The sequence below is a fragment of the Crassostrea angulata genome, chromosome 5 (genome assembly GCF_025612915.1).
Source record: "Crassostrea angulata isolate pt1a10 chromosome 5, ASM2561291v2, whole genome shotgun sequence".
In the NCBI taxonomy this organism is placed as follows: domain Eukaryota; kingdom Metazoa; phylum Mollusca; class Bivalvia; order Ostreida; family Ostreidae; genus Magallana; species Magallana angulata.
The window spans coordinates 16573439-16588946 of record NC_069115.1 but is presented as its reverse complement, the minus strand read 5'-3'; the positions used below and the strand labels follow the sequence as shown (position 1 = coordinate 16588946).

Here is a 15508-nt window from a genome sequence, read left to right as displayed (position 1 = left end):
TCACTGTGTTGACAATCGGCAATCCTCGGCTGATTCCGCTACGCTCCATACAATTAACGTTAATGTCGAGTGCGCGAGACATCCGAGTAGTTCCGAGTGCTGTGTTGAAGCACAGCGTAATACGCCCTCTGGTGAGAGAATGTTGACTGACGTGAACTTTGACGTCACAATAAGGGGAAATTACTCTAAGTAGTTATTGTATATCTGCTGAAATATAAATACCAAAATCTTCTCAAAATCTTGCAAAGCTAACGAATGGGGACATCTTTTTTTTTTAATAGGAAACAGTTGTAAGTTGCTCTCATTTGGATGAATGCTCACATTTATTTTATTCACTATATATTTACAGTAATTAATTTCCAGGAACTGTTTTAAAAGAGGGCGCGGCAGCATGATTCAAAAATCATTTACAAGCAAAATGAAAAAGAAATTCTCAAAATCAGGGAAATTCTAATCCGGGTGAGGAATGGTGAGTATGTAGTATGCATTTAGCTCTTTAACTGCTCAATGGTATCTATTACATCCTCCCGGGGGGGGGGGGGGGGGGTCCAAAACGGTTTTTTCTTATATGATCAGCAAATTTTTTTATACGTAAATTAAATTGTTTTTTTAAACAGGGGGGGGGGGGCTCTATGATAAGTCAATTTTTTATATGTAAGTTTAAGAAAAATGTCTGCTGCAAGGAAAGAGGAAATATACTGCAATAAACATTCTGTTAAAATCTTTATTATTCAACAACATTGTATCTGTACGGCGGCGTGGAAGGGCCAGATGAAAAAATAAAAAATTCTTATTTGTTCGGACAAATAAGTTATTTGTTCGGACGAATTACGATTTGTTCGGACGAATAAGTTATTTGTTCGGACGAATTAGGATTTGTTCGGACGAATTAGGATTTGTTCGGACGAATAGGTTATTTGTTCGGACGAATTAGGATTTGTTCGGACGAATTACATTTTTGTTCGGACAAATAATTTATTTGTTCGGACAAATAAGTTATTTGTTCGGACGAATTACGATTTGTTCGGACGAATTACGATTTGTTCGGACGAATAAGTTATTTGTTCGGACGAATTAGGATTTGTTCGGACGAATTACACATTTGTTCGGACAAATAATTTATTTGTTAGGACAAATAAGTTATTTGATGTTTGTTCGGACGAATTAGGATTTGTTCGGACGAATTAGGATGTCATAATCATGGATACATAAATGTGAAAAGTCTAATCAGTTTACATGATCATGCGCGGATCCAGAAAAATTTACCGGGGTAGTGGTGGTGGTGGTGGTGGGGGGGGGGGGGTCTGATAGATAGTTTTGTTTGTGGGGTGGGGGGGGGGGCAAGGCCCCCCGACCACCCCGGCTATAGATCCGCGTATAGATGTATGCCAACTCTAGGCAGCGCAGGTTTTTTCTTTGCTAATTATAAGTTTTATTTCGCGCAATGCCAGAAGAAATGATTCCAATAGTCATAATTATATGATTCCGCAGGTGGATTTCGATTGTCGATGTTTATATTGAAAATGTAGTCATTCTCCTGTTTACTTGGGACACTGGACATACGAAATTATCTTACGCCTTAACTTTATACATATACATGTATACGATCAAAGTTAACTGATATGCTTCGTGGAATTGTAATAATCGCACAATTACTTAAGTGACTTATAAAACAAACTAGTTTTTACTTATACTTTAAAATATAAAGACTACATGTATATTTAGACTACATGTATCTGCTCTGGTAATGATGTAGATGAAAGGGGGGGGGGGGGGGGGTCAAGCCACCCCTTTCCTTCAAATGATAAATTGTTAATAATATAGATATAGGTGTTACATGTATACTATCTGACATGTATGCAATATCTGACATATTGTGCTGTCAAGCTCAATTTTCAAACTCTATCTATCTAAAGGATTGGTGTTATATTATCATGGTGCCATGGGTTTTCGATAGTCTAAAACTAATGTTAACCTTAATGGTTGTCTCATTAGTCAACTTTGAATCTATTTCATTTTAAAAATCAGACATAGCATCAAAAATCGTCGATACAAAATCAAAGTTAGTCGTCATCATATGCAGTTTTTATCTATAAATAACCTGGATGCCGCATTCGACCGATGAAAATAGGCGTCAGATGTTTACGATAGTATGATTCATAAACAAAATTTTTCAATAATAGTTAAGAAAAATGAGATACAACCTTTTGAAAATATTGTATAAAATTGTCAATTGTTTTGTAAGCTTTTATTTCACCTTAAATCGTCCAATTATTTTAATTTTCCCCATAACTTGATTCAATCAGTTATGATTATTCAATCAGTTATGATTACTGATAATGTTTTTATTTGCGCTCCTAAGATTCCAAACATAGGAAAACTTTACAAAGCCATATGATAATTTTAACATGCAAATACGTCATCAGAGGTCTATTTGACGGACAATAAGTATTTTTATCATTAAATTCTATTTTTATTACTTTTTTGCATTATAGTTAGGATGTTGTGATATTTTGCTGACTTTATATTATAAAGTATAAGTAAAAATTAGCTTGTTTTATAAGTCACTTTTAAAAGTAACTGTGCGATTATTACAATTCCACGAAGTATATCAGTTAACTTTGATCGTATACATGTATATGTATAAAGTTAAGGCGAAAGATAATTTCGTATGGCCAGTGTCCCAAGTAAACAGGAGAATGACTATATTTTCAATATAAACATCGACAATCGAAATCCACCTGCGGAATCATATAATTATGACTATTGGAATCATTTCTTCTGGCATTGCGCGAAATAAAACTTATAGTTAGTTAAGAAAAAACCTGCGCTGCCTAGAGTTGGCATACATGTACATCTATACGCGGATCTAGAGCCGGGGTGGTCGGGGGGCCTTGCACCCCCACCCCGCAAACAAAACTATCTATCAGACCCCCCCCCCACCACCACTACCACCCCGGTAAATTTTTCTGGATCCGCGCATGATCATGTTAACTGATTAGACTTTTCACATTTATGTATCCATGATTATGACATCTCTCTCTCTCTCTCTCTCTCTCTCTCTCTCTCTCATACATGTACCACTATTAATAACTTATTCGTCCGAACAAATCCTAATTCGTCCGAACAAATCCTTATTCGTCCGAACAAATCCTAATCCGTCCGAACAAATAAGTTATTTGTCCGAACAAATCGTAATTCGTCCGAACAAATCCTAATTCGTCCGAACAAATAACTTATTTGTCCGAACAAATCATAATTCGTCCGAACAAATCCTAATTCGTCCGAACAAATATCTAATTCGTCCGAACAAATAACTAATTTGTCCGAACAAATCCTAGTTCGTCCGAACAAATAACCTATTTGTCCGAACAAATAGCTAATTCGTCCGAACAAATAATTTATTTGTCCGAACGAATCCTAATTCGTCCGAACAAATCCTAATTCGTCCGAACAAATAACTTATTCGTCCGAACAAATAGCTAATTCGTCCGAACGAATAAGATTAATTTTTTTTCTCATCTGGCCCTTCCACGCCGCCGTATATCTGAGATAAATTCTATTTAAATAAATAAACAATCTTATAAATTATGAATAATGAAAATTTACTTGAAAAAATAGGCATGTTTATATTTTATTTTGCATTCAAATTCATTTACGTTACTTTGATACTTTTATTTTTATTGATTTATCATAATTTATTATTTGATCACATGCTGCGCTCGCCCCAACGATCGCACCGTAAAACATATTATTTATTTTTTCCAAAAAATTATAGTTAATTCATAGTTCTATAGAAACAGCCAGACTGAAATCTACACGCTCCATTTATCGATTGGTCGAAATCTACAACGGCTGAAACTGACAAGAAAATGACAGGACTGAAATTGACACCCCTGTTTATCGATTGGTTGAAACCTAAGGCAAAAATAATCCTGATGATGTCGGAGACAATTCATGTAATTTCAATTATACATGTTGGAGTAAGCCCTGTCTTCACATACAGAGACTTAGCGGTAAGACAGACGGGAAAAATGATGAAAACTTTGACAATCTGAATACATGCGGAGATTTTGCAGTGAACTATCACCATGCAAAATTCACTGTTCAATTATAACTTTATTTTGGACATTACTTTAAAAATTGAACATCTGTTTTGTAATGTTTTATCATGGTTTATTTCTTACAAAGTTACTTATTTATTTAGTGATTGACACTTTTCGGACTCTATCTGATTTCAAAGAGACAGAGTGCCATGTCTCAAGGATTGTTAATCTCTTAAAACAACATTGTGTAATTATCATGCAGTTTTTCATTTCTTGGACCTCAAATACTCGTTGAGTTTATTTAATTATTTTATATCTGTGAACCTTCCACTTAGCTTACTTATGTCATCACCTGTCAATTTATACTCATTGTTCAGATTCTTATAAATAGTTATGTACAATTGTCAATCGGCAGTCTGGAATACGGCGGCCAGCCCCGGCCACGTCCGACTCTCTCAGAGTCTTGAGTCCGGAGGCCACTACTGGCCATATCGGAATTGTTTGTAACATGTCTGTCTGTTAAATTGTTATAATGTTGCCATCGTTGAGTCTCGTCCAATACATGTGGAATTCTGCATCAATTGCCTGTTTAATTCTCTGGAACTGTATACTGAGGGACCTTCGGGAATACGGCAAACCTACCCTTTGTTTTTACCCTACGGCCTACAACGCGCCACAACCTGATACCTTATACCCTTTACGCCAACATTCCCTCACCCGGTTCGTACTGCACACGACCGATGCAGATCCAGAAGATTTCCCTAGCACCGTAAAATCTACGCGGTCACAGAACTTTCATAAAACTCCGATCTAAAGTGAAACTTGATATCACAATTCACAGTCATTGTGTGATATCAGCAAAATTAACAAGATTGTTTATGCCATTGAATGGAAAAGACAGTTCTATTGACTTTGGTCAAACAATAAAACCTCAGACCCCCCCCCCCCCCCCCAAAAAAAAAAAAAAAAAAAAAACCACCCTAAAAACAAACACACAGACTTAGCGGTGCATTATTTAAACTCTACAACAACAAAATCATATAATTATAATTAATTGTTTAAAATGAAAGTTGTCTAAACTCTTGGCTTAACACTTCATAGGAGTTTTCAACTTGATTCACCAAACTGAAGAATGAGTTGACTAAAACGAACGCACCGGAATTAAGTTGAAGTTGAAAGTAGAACTATCTCTAATCGTCGCATGGGAACTCATTTGATTGAAATCGCTATAATTAACGACGACATGATTATAATGGATATTTGTACGACGGTATGTACTAATGATGATGTGTACTTTTCCGTAACATATTCCCTTTTCAGTATCGTTTTGATGGGTAACGGTTATATTGCATAGAGCGCTATTTCTCGGTACAGTCGTTTGACCAGTTCCGAATAGGGTACAGATTTGGCGGTGCTGTAACTGTTCCCGGGTGTTATTTTAAGATCTGATTTTTTGGCCGATATACACCATATCCCTGCTGATATTAATGCAATATTGCTGCATTTAATTTTTTTAAAATAAAATTTTATTCTAACAAATTACGCGGGAAGCCATTTTACCAGTTGCGAATAAGCCGATGAGTTCCGAATAGCATAACTGTTTCTATACATATCGAATGTAGATAAAAAAAGTTTCGGCCCTAAAACCATTGATTGAACCTGTTGAATATCAGGTTTAATGCAAACCACTCAGGTATTGGTATTTTCTTAACCTAAACAGTTTGATTTGCACGGAAATGACAGACAAAATCACCGTAACAATAATTTAGACTGGTTTCTAACATCTTGTCGGAATACAGTCGCAGCGCCTCCACTTATCATTATTGTGGTACGATATGATTTATTTAAGACTGAGAAAGACATTTAATGAATTCCAGAAGTATTTATTATAATCCATCTCTTCATTCAATCCCAAAACAGAGAGAAACAAATTGGGTATTCGGAACGGCCGATGATATATACAAGACCGTCGTGCACATAACTAAGCAAAGTCTATTTACACGACCGTCGTGCAAATAGCTATAACTGAATATTGTGATAAACACACGACCGTCGTGTGAATTAATTTATGAAAATCTATTTACACGACCATCGTGTGGATAGTCTATCTATGTAGCCAAGCTATATACAGGATATTTTTTTTTTTAGTGTAGGACGATATTATAAATGTCAAAGTTAATTATGAAATGGAATTTATGTGATCCTGAACCCGATCAATTTCTAATATCCTCGCAACATTTTTATGATTTTACATGTGTATAAACTGATAAAACTGTTAAGTTGATGTATCCACACATAAGAAATATATCACTTCCATATATCACCACGTATTATAAATTAAATTATTTATTATAATAAGATGATAATATAATAATATGATGAAGAAGGATATTTTCTGTTGTAGACTATAGTTGGAGCTGTATTCAAAATTTCGGGTATAACTGTCATTGTGTATAAAGGCATTACAGTCAACTCGTAATCAAACTAACACGTACCCAAACAGACTTGTAATCAAATTGTCAAGTGAAAAATGACTTCAATTATAATACTTTGCCTTCCTAATCAAAGAGTGATAATAATTTATAAATTTGTCAAGCTAATTAATCAGGTTTTTTTTAAAGAAAAGATTGTTTGTAAACAGAAATTTTCTATTAAATGTTAATATAGGGACATCTTTGGCAAACTTATACGAGATGACAATATATTATCAAGAATTCTACATTCTTTTATCTCATAGTTTCTTAATTATTGTAATTATATCAAAACCTATAACCTTAACAGATTATCTTTTACATTTACAATCCAAATATCATTGTCTACCACTGGACCAATGGATTATTAGTCTGTTTGGGTACGACTTCACTTGACTCTGTATAAAGAAAAGACTTCCAGGCAACACACATTTTTCTCTGATTGACAACACGGAGCATGTCCGAGGTTTTGTTATGTTTACATTTTTTTATTACCGGAAAACCATAAATTTCCTTCTTTGAATATATATGTCTTGTTTCATATCCAATATATGTACGGTGTACCAGACAAGTATACTCTATGTATACAGACCTTTTTAAGAATTTAATCAAAAACATTATAAAATAATAGAGTTCGGTATACATTATCTTTTATTGATAGAAAAAAATCATCACTTAATTTAATATGAATAAGCAAAAAAAAAAAAACAACAAAAATACAGTTAAATGTTAAAATTGTAAATTCGGACATTAAGAATATTTTATTCATCATATTTTGTCATAAAAATAAATTGAAAGTTAATGTGGAAGAAAAATTGTGTTACATAAATAATGGTAACTTAAAAACAGTAGATATCATTATGGTTATTTTAAAAAAAATCACAAAAGCAGACAAATACCTCAATTATCGTTAATTAAATGTGGTTTGAATTGTACCAAATTGTTTGAAAATAAGTCAAATGCTGGGTTTAAATATACATAAATTATATACAACTGCATAAAGTTACAAAGTCAAACATGCATGTAATTCATTCATCTAGTATCAAGGGCCCTTAATGGGGGGGGGGGGTATACCAGGCACATTAAAAACAATAATATATTTATCATTTTCATCCTTATAACAAAATAGTAATGAAATACACAGACAGAATGTCCAGATCAAATTACAATTTTTCTAAACTGAATAAGAAATGATTCATAGATGAAATATATGACTGTCAAAATAGTAAGAATAGATCATCAAAACTGCATCAGAAGTCAATTTGAGGTGGATAAATTTGCGTGGTCATTTTTTTTTACATTTAGTACAGTACCATTTCGAATTCACTTCTTCAAACACCTTCTTTGGAATTGAAAGGCACGACTTGTGAAACCACTCCTTACATTCCTCACATTTCCCCATTTTTTCTTCCCTATTGTCTGGTAATCTGCAAATGCAGAAAAGTGGAATCTTAAAGGACTTTGTCACCCTTTTCTGCATATTCCTTTCTTCTGATGGAAAAGGGCACATTTGGTTTTCTGCCAAACATGAGAGCAAATGACTTCTCATACTTTTCTGGGTGTAAGTTTTCATTGATGGGTCATTTCCAAAACAAAGATCTGTTGCATATGCAATTGAAAATAATCCACATCATATCCTCCTTTTTGTTGCTTGCAATTGATGACATTTATACCCATGGTCTGCTCTTGGATCATCATAATGCATGCAGCTTGCATTTTAACGTCCATGGAGACTGATGTATACAGGGAGTCGAAGATGTCAACACAGTTATCATTACAAAACAGGTTTGATATTGTCAACCAATGCAGGGCACCATCATGTAGAATTTGTATGAAATCTCCAGTTTCAATCGCAAACTGCAGTTTGCTTCCAAGAATGGTGTCCTGTAGTCCATACATCTTTGGAAATTGTTGTGTTAGTAATTTTTGTGCTGCATTTATGTGGACATCAGTAAGCATCTCCTTAGGGTCTCCAATCATGTCTATTTCATCACTCCTACTGGTATTGGTTTTACTATGCCTGCTTTCATTATTTGTTTCCTTTTTGTTCAACGGTTTTTTTTCCAGCAATCTTTTTCTTGATTGGAAAACATTTTCTTTTCCTTTCTGAAGCCTTACATTTCCTATAACTGGAGGAGTTTTTGGTAACTTTATAGTCTTCAAGTCTTTAAGAATTTTGGTTGCTCTGCCTGTACTGCAGGTGGATGTTCTTGATTTATCTTTTTTGAATCCTGCTGGGGAAGGCACAGGAGTTGTGCTTTTTTCTGGAGTGTTCGATTCAAAAGAAAACGGAGAAGAAGGCATTGGTGTTAATTCTCTTGAATTGTCTTGAAGTGGAGTTGGAGATAAAGATTGTAATGAGGCTAGTGAGGAAGGCCAGTCTTGAAAGGATTCACTAGTACAAGGTGAAGGCACCATGTTGTCATTACTGAGTGAAGATTCAGGTGATAATGAAGGCAGTGAACATGGGGAAGAAGGCAAGTCTTCAACGCTTTCATTGGTTTGAAGTGAGGGCACCATGTTGTTATTTTTGGACAGCAATGGTGAAGATTCAGGTGATAATGGTGGCAGCGAACATGGGGAAGAATGCAAGTCTTCAACGCTTTCATTGGTTTGAGGTGAGGGCGCCATGTTGTTATTTTTGGACGGTAATGGTGGAAATTCAGGTGATAATGGTGGCAGCAAACATGGGGAAGAAGGCAAGTCTTCAACGCTTTCATTGGTTTGAGGTGAGGGCACCATGTTGTTATTTTCGGACGGTAATGGTGGAGATTCAGGTGATAATGGTGGCAGCGAACATGGGGAAGAAGGCAAGTCTTCAACGCTTTCACTGGTTTTAGGTGAGGGCACCATGTTGTTAATTTTGGATGGAGATGGAGCTGAGATGATTGGTGTCTCTGGTGTCACACAGGGATAAGGTTCATCAGCTTCTTCTGCTTTAAAAATGACTTTTTCCCCACTGAGCCATGCATCATACATCGTAGCAAGAGTATCCATTTTTTCATTGAACTCTTTTGTACCCAAAGTAAATGCATAATCTGCAATAGCCTTGCATAATACCATCATTTCCTTGAATTTTTGGGTTTTTGATAATGGATTTTTCTTAAATTTTTTTCGCAGATGTTGACTGCTTTCTGGTGTTTCTGTATTTGTCCTTTTGTGTCTCCTACTTGTCCATATTTTTTTCTGGTATGATAGGTGCCACCTCTCTGCAACATCATCAATATTGAATATATTTTCTCCCTGCTCTATCTTTCTGGCAAAAACATGTCTACATGGCAAAAGCATGGTCTTCTTAAGAGAACAACTGCACATTTTATTGTTCTTTGATGTGCTGAAACGGGCTTTCTCTAGTTCTGCAATTAGGATGCCTGCTGCATATGGTGTTATGTTTTTAACAATGTCATCTTTTACAACATCATCATCACCTAGGCGGTATGCAGTTTTAAATGTATGGTTGAATTCTCTGTGAGTCATTTCGTTTACTTTTCCCCTGTGCAGTAGTAAGATGCTCTTTACTGCCTCTGTTAGTGTCATATTTCTTTTCAGGATATCTTTGATTTTCTGGTTATGTGACTCCATCCTATTATTTGTTGTGTTTCCCAGATTAATTTGTTGGATTGTTTTATAGAATGCCCAATGTTTTATCTGATGTGGCTTTCCCCAGTTTTTGTTGTAATAGGCCATGAAACTATCAGGGGCTGTTGCTGCCAGGTGACATAATGCTCTTTCAAAAGCTGATTTTGATTTCGAAAACACAAGTGACTGAAAAGATTTCTTAAGATCATTTTTTTCCTCTTGTGGTTTTGATAATTTTTGAATAAATCTATCTACAGCTTGAATGACATGGAATTTACAAAGTTGAATTTCTGCCCTGGAATAACTTTTCTGACAGCTGCGATTTCCTTCATGTCTTTGTCTAATACTACAACTTTTACTTTTTCTAATTTGTGTATTCTTGAAATCTCTGTCATGACAGCTGAGAGGGTGTGTTCTGTTTCATGGGTGATAAAAGCATACCCTACAGTTTGCCCAGTTCCATTTCCGTCTTCTACCAGAAGGGAAAATAATGGCATTCTCAGCCTGTTTGTACAGTAAGTAGAGTCAATCATTAGCACCTCAGGGAACATGGCAAATGTTTGCTTCATGTCACCAGTGACCAGAAGAAGAAACTCCAATACTCCTTCATTATTTGCTTGAACTGAAATGACAGCCTCAGGGTCATCTTCACCTACAAGTTATTAATTGATATTAATTTTTGATAGCACATGAAAATGCTAAACCAGTTTAAAATTTAAATATTTATCACTTGATTATGGTTGTGAATCTCATTCATCCATCACTACAATTTATTTTAAAGAAAACATCAAGTTGAAATATTTCAAGGAAGCAATTTCCAGGCGGGGTAAATAAATCATTCTTCACTAAACTTAGAGACACTTAATAGCACTGTAGCAACAAATATTGACAGTTCAGAGTTGTGGCACAAATCAGGATAATTAATCCCTGAAGACTAATTAATGTTCACCTTTTCAATTTGGCTGTGTAAATTCTTTAATTATGATAGAAATTCTTGATAAGTTAAAAATAATAGACTTGTTGAGATATTATAGATAAATAAAATCATAAATTAATCAGATAAATGATATTCCTTCATGTCTCATAATCTACTTACAAAGCTTCTTTAGTTCATCCATCAATAATTCTTCTTCAGTCTTGTCTCCATTTCTTTCTCTTTTTGCTTTTTGGTGTACATTGTGGAGATCTTTAAGGGTGATGACTTGGCGTTGTTGTGCTTCAATATGTTCTTTCAGGTATTTGACTTTTACACCAAGCTCAAGCATTGTTTCCACTTCTTTTTTCTTTGCTTCACTTAACCGCCGTTGTTCTGGGTAATGCTTAAATGCATTGCTGAAAAAAATATAAATTTAAATGCACATTATTGTTCAAATGTATATGCTATTTCATTTTTAAAAAATAAATCAAGATGTTTTATGTCACGATTTGATTTAAATTGAAAGCTTAATTTGTTAATGTGTTCTTTGACTTTTTCAGAAGTGCAATCCAAATTTGATAGATTTTCAAATGATTTTTTTTTTTACATTGAGACCTTAATACATAAATATAAATGAAATCTTATGCATACTTACTTGCTAGTCTCATGATTGTGAGCAGTGACCAGAGTTTGAACAACAAGCTTTGTCTTCTCTTTGTTAACAGTGAGAAAAAGTCTTGCTTGGCAGTCTTGTTTAAAGGAACTGGAAATTAGAAATATGAAGTATTATCAAGCTATTAAAAACTGTCAAACAATTACCATATTTATTCTAACATAAAGTATTTAGATTAATATTCAGACTTAAATCATGTTATCATTTTTCATTTCACTCCTCATTTAATAGCATAGTGAAGTAAGTGAGTAAGGGATATGCCAGCCTCCATTTTGTGAAATCAACATATACAGTACATGTACTTCCTTTTGATAAACTTATTCAAATCAATTGAACTAACATATATGTAAAGTATAAAGGTTTCCATCAAACTAATTAAATTAACACAGTAAAATTAACCCCCAACCAATCCCACCTCCCCCAAACAAAATTATCCCTCAGTTAGCCCCTCCCCTCAAGGTGGGGGGGGGGGGAGGTCTGCTATAAAACACTTTGGCATCAGTGTCAGGACACTTAAGTTAGCCAACATAATAAAAAATGTATTAAAAACAGGAGTTGGGTAAGTGGGAATTCTGTCAAAAACCTACGATAAAAAATGCACTAGGGCAAATTAATTTGTTGAAATATCATTACTGAATTAGGTCAATCATTAATAGACACATTTTAAAATATAAAATTTGTTTTCTAATCAGAGGAATGAGGTATAATGAGGAATGAGATATAATTTTTTTAATCATAATAAATCTCATATTTTATTTTCTTCATATGAAACAATTTTAAAATTTTGAAAATAATCAGTTACATTTTCTTTAGCAGTACATAACTATATTACACATACACTATGTACATGCATAGTATATACAGTATAATGTACATAGTATGTACATGCATAGTATATACAGTATATACTGCCCCCCCCCCCCCTTTTCTCGCATCGGTCAATTTTTTTAAAATTTATTTAAAATTGATATAAAAATAAGAAAATTAGGAGTGAAATACTTATTGATTTCAAACCAGTAAAAGTGCGTGTTTTTTCGGGAGGGGGGGGGGGCATGGCTTAAAATACAGTTCTTGAGACTTCAAGTTTTTTTAATTTTACAATTAAAAATATGCAATATAATTTTTTGTCATTTTCATCCCCCCTACTGCCAGTACATAGTAAATAAAAATAAATTAAAAGAAACATACCTTTGATTTGGCCGTAGTCCTCTTCCAGTTTGTCTCGGTGCACCTCCATGTTTACACCTGTACAACACGTTTCTAAACTTGAATTTCTGGTCAAATGTTTTTGATTTAGATGAAAGTTTCTTGTTGGCAGTCTCTACGGTTTTGCTGTGACTTTTTACCCAAACCGTATTTGTAGCTGTAGACCATTGTAATAATTTGTCCTGAAATGAACTGAATTCGTCCCCTTCGTTCGTCCTAACATCTTAAAGTTTCCCGCTATAAACTCTAGCTATGTCCATTGAATTGATGCGCGGGCATGCACATGTCTTAAGGCTTCCCGATGGATTTTACAGCGATATGTAGAAAGTCACTTGTCTGTACTTCATACGATATGACGTCATAATTAACTTTGACGTCACGATCTGCATTCCTGTCGATACAGCTGTAGTTCTCAGGGAATGTATCTTAACGTTAAAAGTGAATTATATCAAACCAGTATAATACCGCACGTTTCCTTTACATAGATGCTCCTCTATTGAAAAATTGACCAATGACTAATTGTTGAATTAATTTCACTCGTCATTTCTACACAGTTGCATAGGGAGTTCCTCATGAACGACAACTGTTTCATTTCAATTAACAGGGTTCATAGATACTGCACATAATGTTTTACGCCAATTATTTAATGAGCAAGGAAGAAAGGAACGACTTGACAACAGCAAAATCTATGTCGGTAACTGATTAAGAAACTTGGAGATGAAATGAACATCAAAGACGCAATCAACTCGCCTGACCGGCAAAATTTTATATTTTAATAACTTTAATGTGATTATTAAAAGTTGTTACGAAAAAGTTATATATATGACATTTATCAATTTAAATTTATATATATAACAGTTTATGCTAACTGTTATAAATATTAAAGTTTGAATAGATTGTTTTCAAACATTTACATGTTGCCCGATCGAGTTCTTTGCGCCCATTAATGTACACAAGACAGTACCATAAACTGCATCGTCGGATACCCACGGGTGATCGCGTCTTTTACTTATCGATAAGTAAAAGACGCAATCACCCGTGGATATCCGACGATGCATAAACTATGGGAGCTTTGCAATTTAGTACATACGTTTTGGTTGTATTTAAAAGCATTTCCGTTCTTGCAAGGCCTTCAAACTTGATAATTTAAATCGTACGGTACTAATGTACAAATGGGAATCATTTATCACATATCAATGCTTCGTACAACAGACATCATTTTCTACATTGTATTTGATCACCTCATATTATTCGAAGAATGATTCCTTGTAACTTATATTTTGTATAATTTAAATAATTTAATCAGCAATTGTACGATCAAATATTAAATAGTCATTGATCTCATGAAATGTATTGGATAATACATTACAAAATGATATGTAATGTAATTATAGACAGATACTTGAATATATAATGTACATGTATATGTTTTTAAAAAGCACAGCCACTAGATCTTTTATCGATCATATTTTACAGAATGATTCAGTCATTACGACAACTGTTATAATTCAATGAATAGGGTTGATAAAATACCGCACATTATGTTAAAACGGTATAATATATTGAGCGTAGAAGAAAGGACGGACATGACAACCTCATAATTTATGTCAGGAACTGATTAAGAAATTGAGAGAGATGAAATGAACATCAAAGACGCAGATATCTTTATTGATCATTAATCAGTTCGCTTTATCTTCGACTGTGTGTCATTTTTATGATAAAATGCATTGTGGTAGGTGTTGGGAGCAATTACAAACATTTTGAATTTAATAAAATTTATTAATATAAAATACTGAGTAATTCTACTGTCAGCCACGCGCTAATTTTGCCCCCCCCCCCCTCCCTTCCCATTTCAAAAAAAATGATGCTAAGTGTCTGAATATTGTGTTTGATACGAGGATAAATTTTTATAAGATCAATAATACATAACGGATCATGAAAAAGTATCAATAGAGTATAGTACTGATTTTCATTTTCATGTCGTATAGTTTTATCTTTAAAAAATCTTTTAAACACGTCTTTGGAAACTATGTACACTTTAAGACACATATAAATTATTAGATTGTATGGTACATGTAGTGTTGGCTAATGCACTTTTGTTTAAGATTAAAGGGAAATTTTATATGTTATCAGTCATCAAGATAGCAACCGTGGTGAATTATTTCATGATTCCCTATGAAAATCCATCTATATCATTTTTATATACTTCAGTTAATAATAATCATTTTTCATTATGCATCCGTGTGGCTAATTGATTTTTTTCTTCATACACCAGTTATGCTTTTAACTGAAATTGGTGCGATTTCGTCATTTAGACCCACCGATGCATGCCGAACTTCACAGGGAATGAAACAACACATTACCTAGTATGTAACAACCTGAAATCAATGGTCGTGCGAATAACCGGTAAACAATAAGTGAATACACGACGGTCTTGCAAATAGTCATTTAATGAGAATGAATACACGACGGTCTTGCGAATAGCTAATGAGAGTGAATACACGACGGTCGTGCGAATAGCTGCTGAGTGATTTATATACACGACGGTCGTGCGTATAGACACTACCATTCGGAACTCGTAAAATGACGGCTCAATAAAATTCTGCATCCACTTGCG

At 34.2% G+C, this 15508-nt stretch overlaps 1 protein-coding gene across 1 annotated transcript; it reads right to left on the bottom strand.

Annotated features, from left to right (window-relative positions):
• Positions 1-9692: 9692 nt before the first annotated feature.
• LOC128183285 (uncharacterized) lies at positions 9693-12044 on the bottom strand. The gene is made up of 3 exons (XM_052852240.1): positions 11668-12044; positions 11193-11428; positions 9693-10748 (listed from the first exon to the last, which is right to left on the bottom strand). Exons 2-3 carry the CDS (start codon positions 11359-11361, stop codon positions 10348-10350), a joined length of 570 nt encoding a protein of 189 aa, XP_052708200.1. The 5' UTR covers positions 11362-11428; positions 11668-12044; the 3' UTR covers positions 9693-10347.
• Positions 12045-15508: the final 3464 nt, after the last annotated feature.

Bases quoted from the DNA above. Each gene is read 5' to 3' on its own strand.
- LOC128183285 (XM_052852240.1), bottom strand. From the start codon at position 11,361: ATGCTTGAGCTTGGTGTAAAAGTCAAATACCTGAAAGAACATATTGAA. The intron at 10,749-11,192 runs GTAAGTAGATTA...AATAACTTGTAG, and splicing joins GGATGAACTAAAGAAGCTTT to GTGAAGATGACCCTGAGGCT.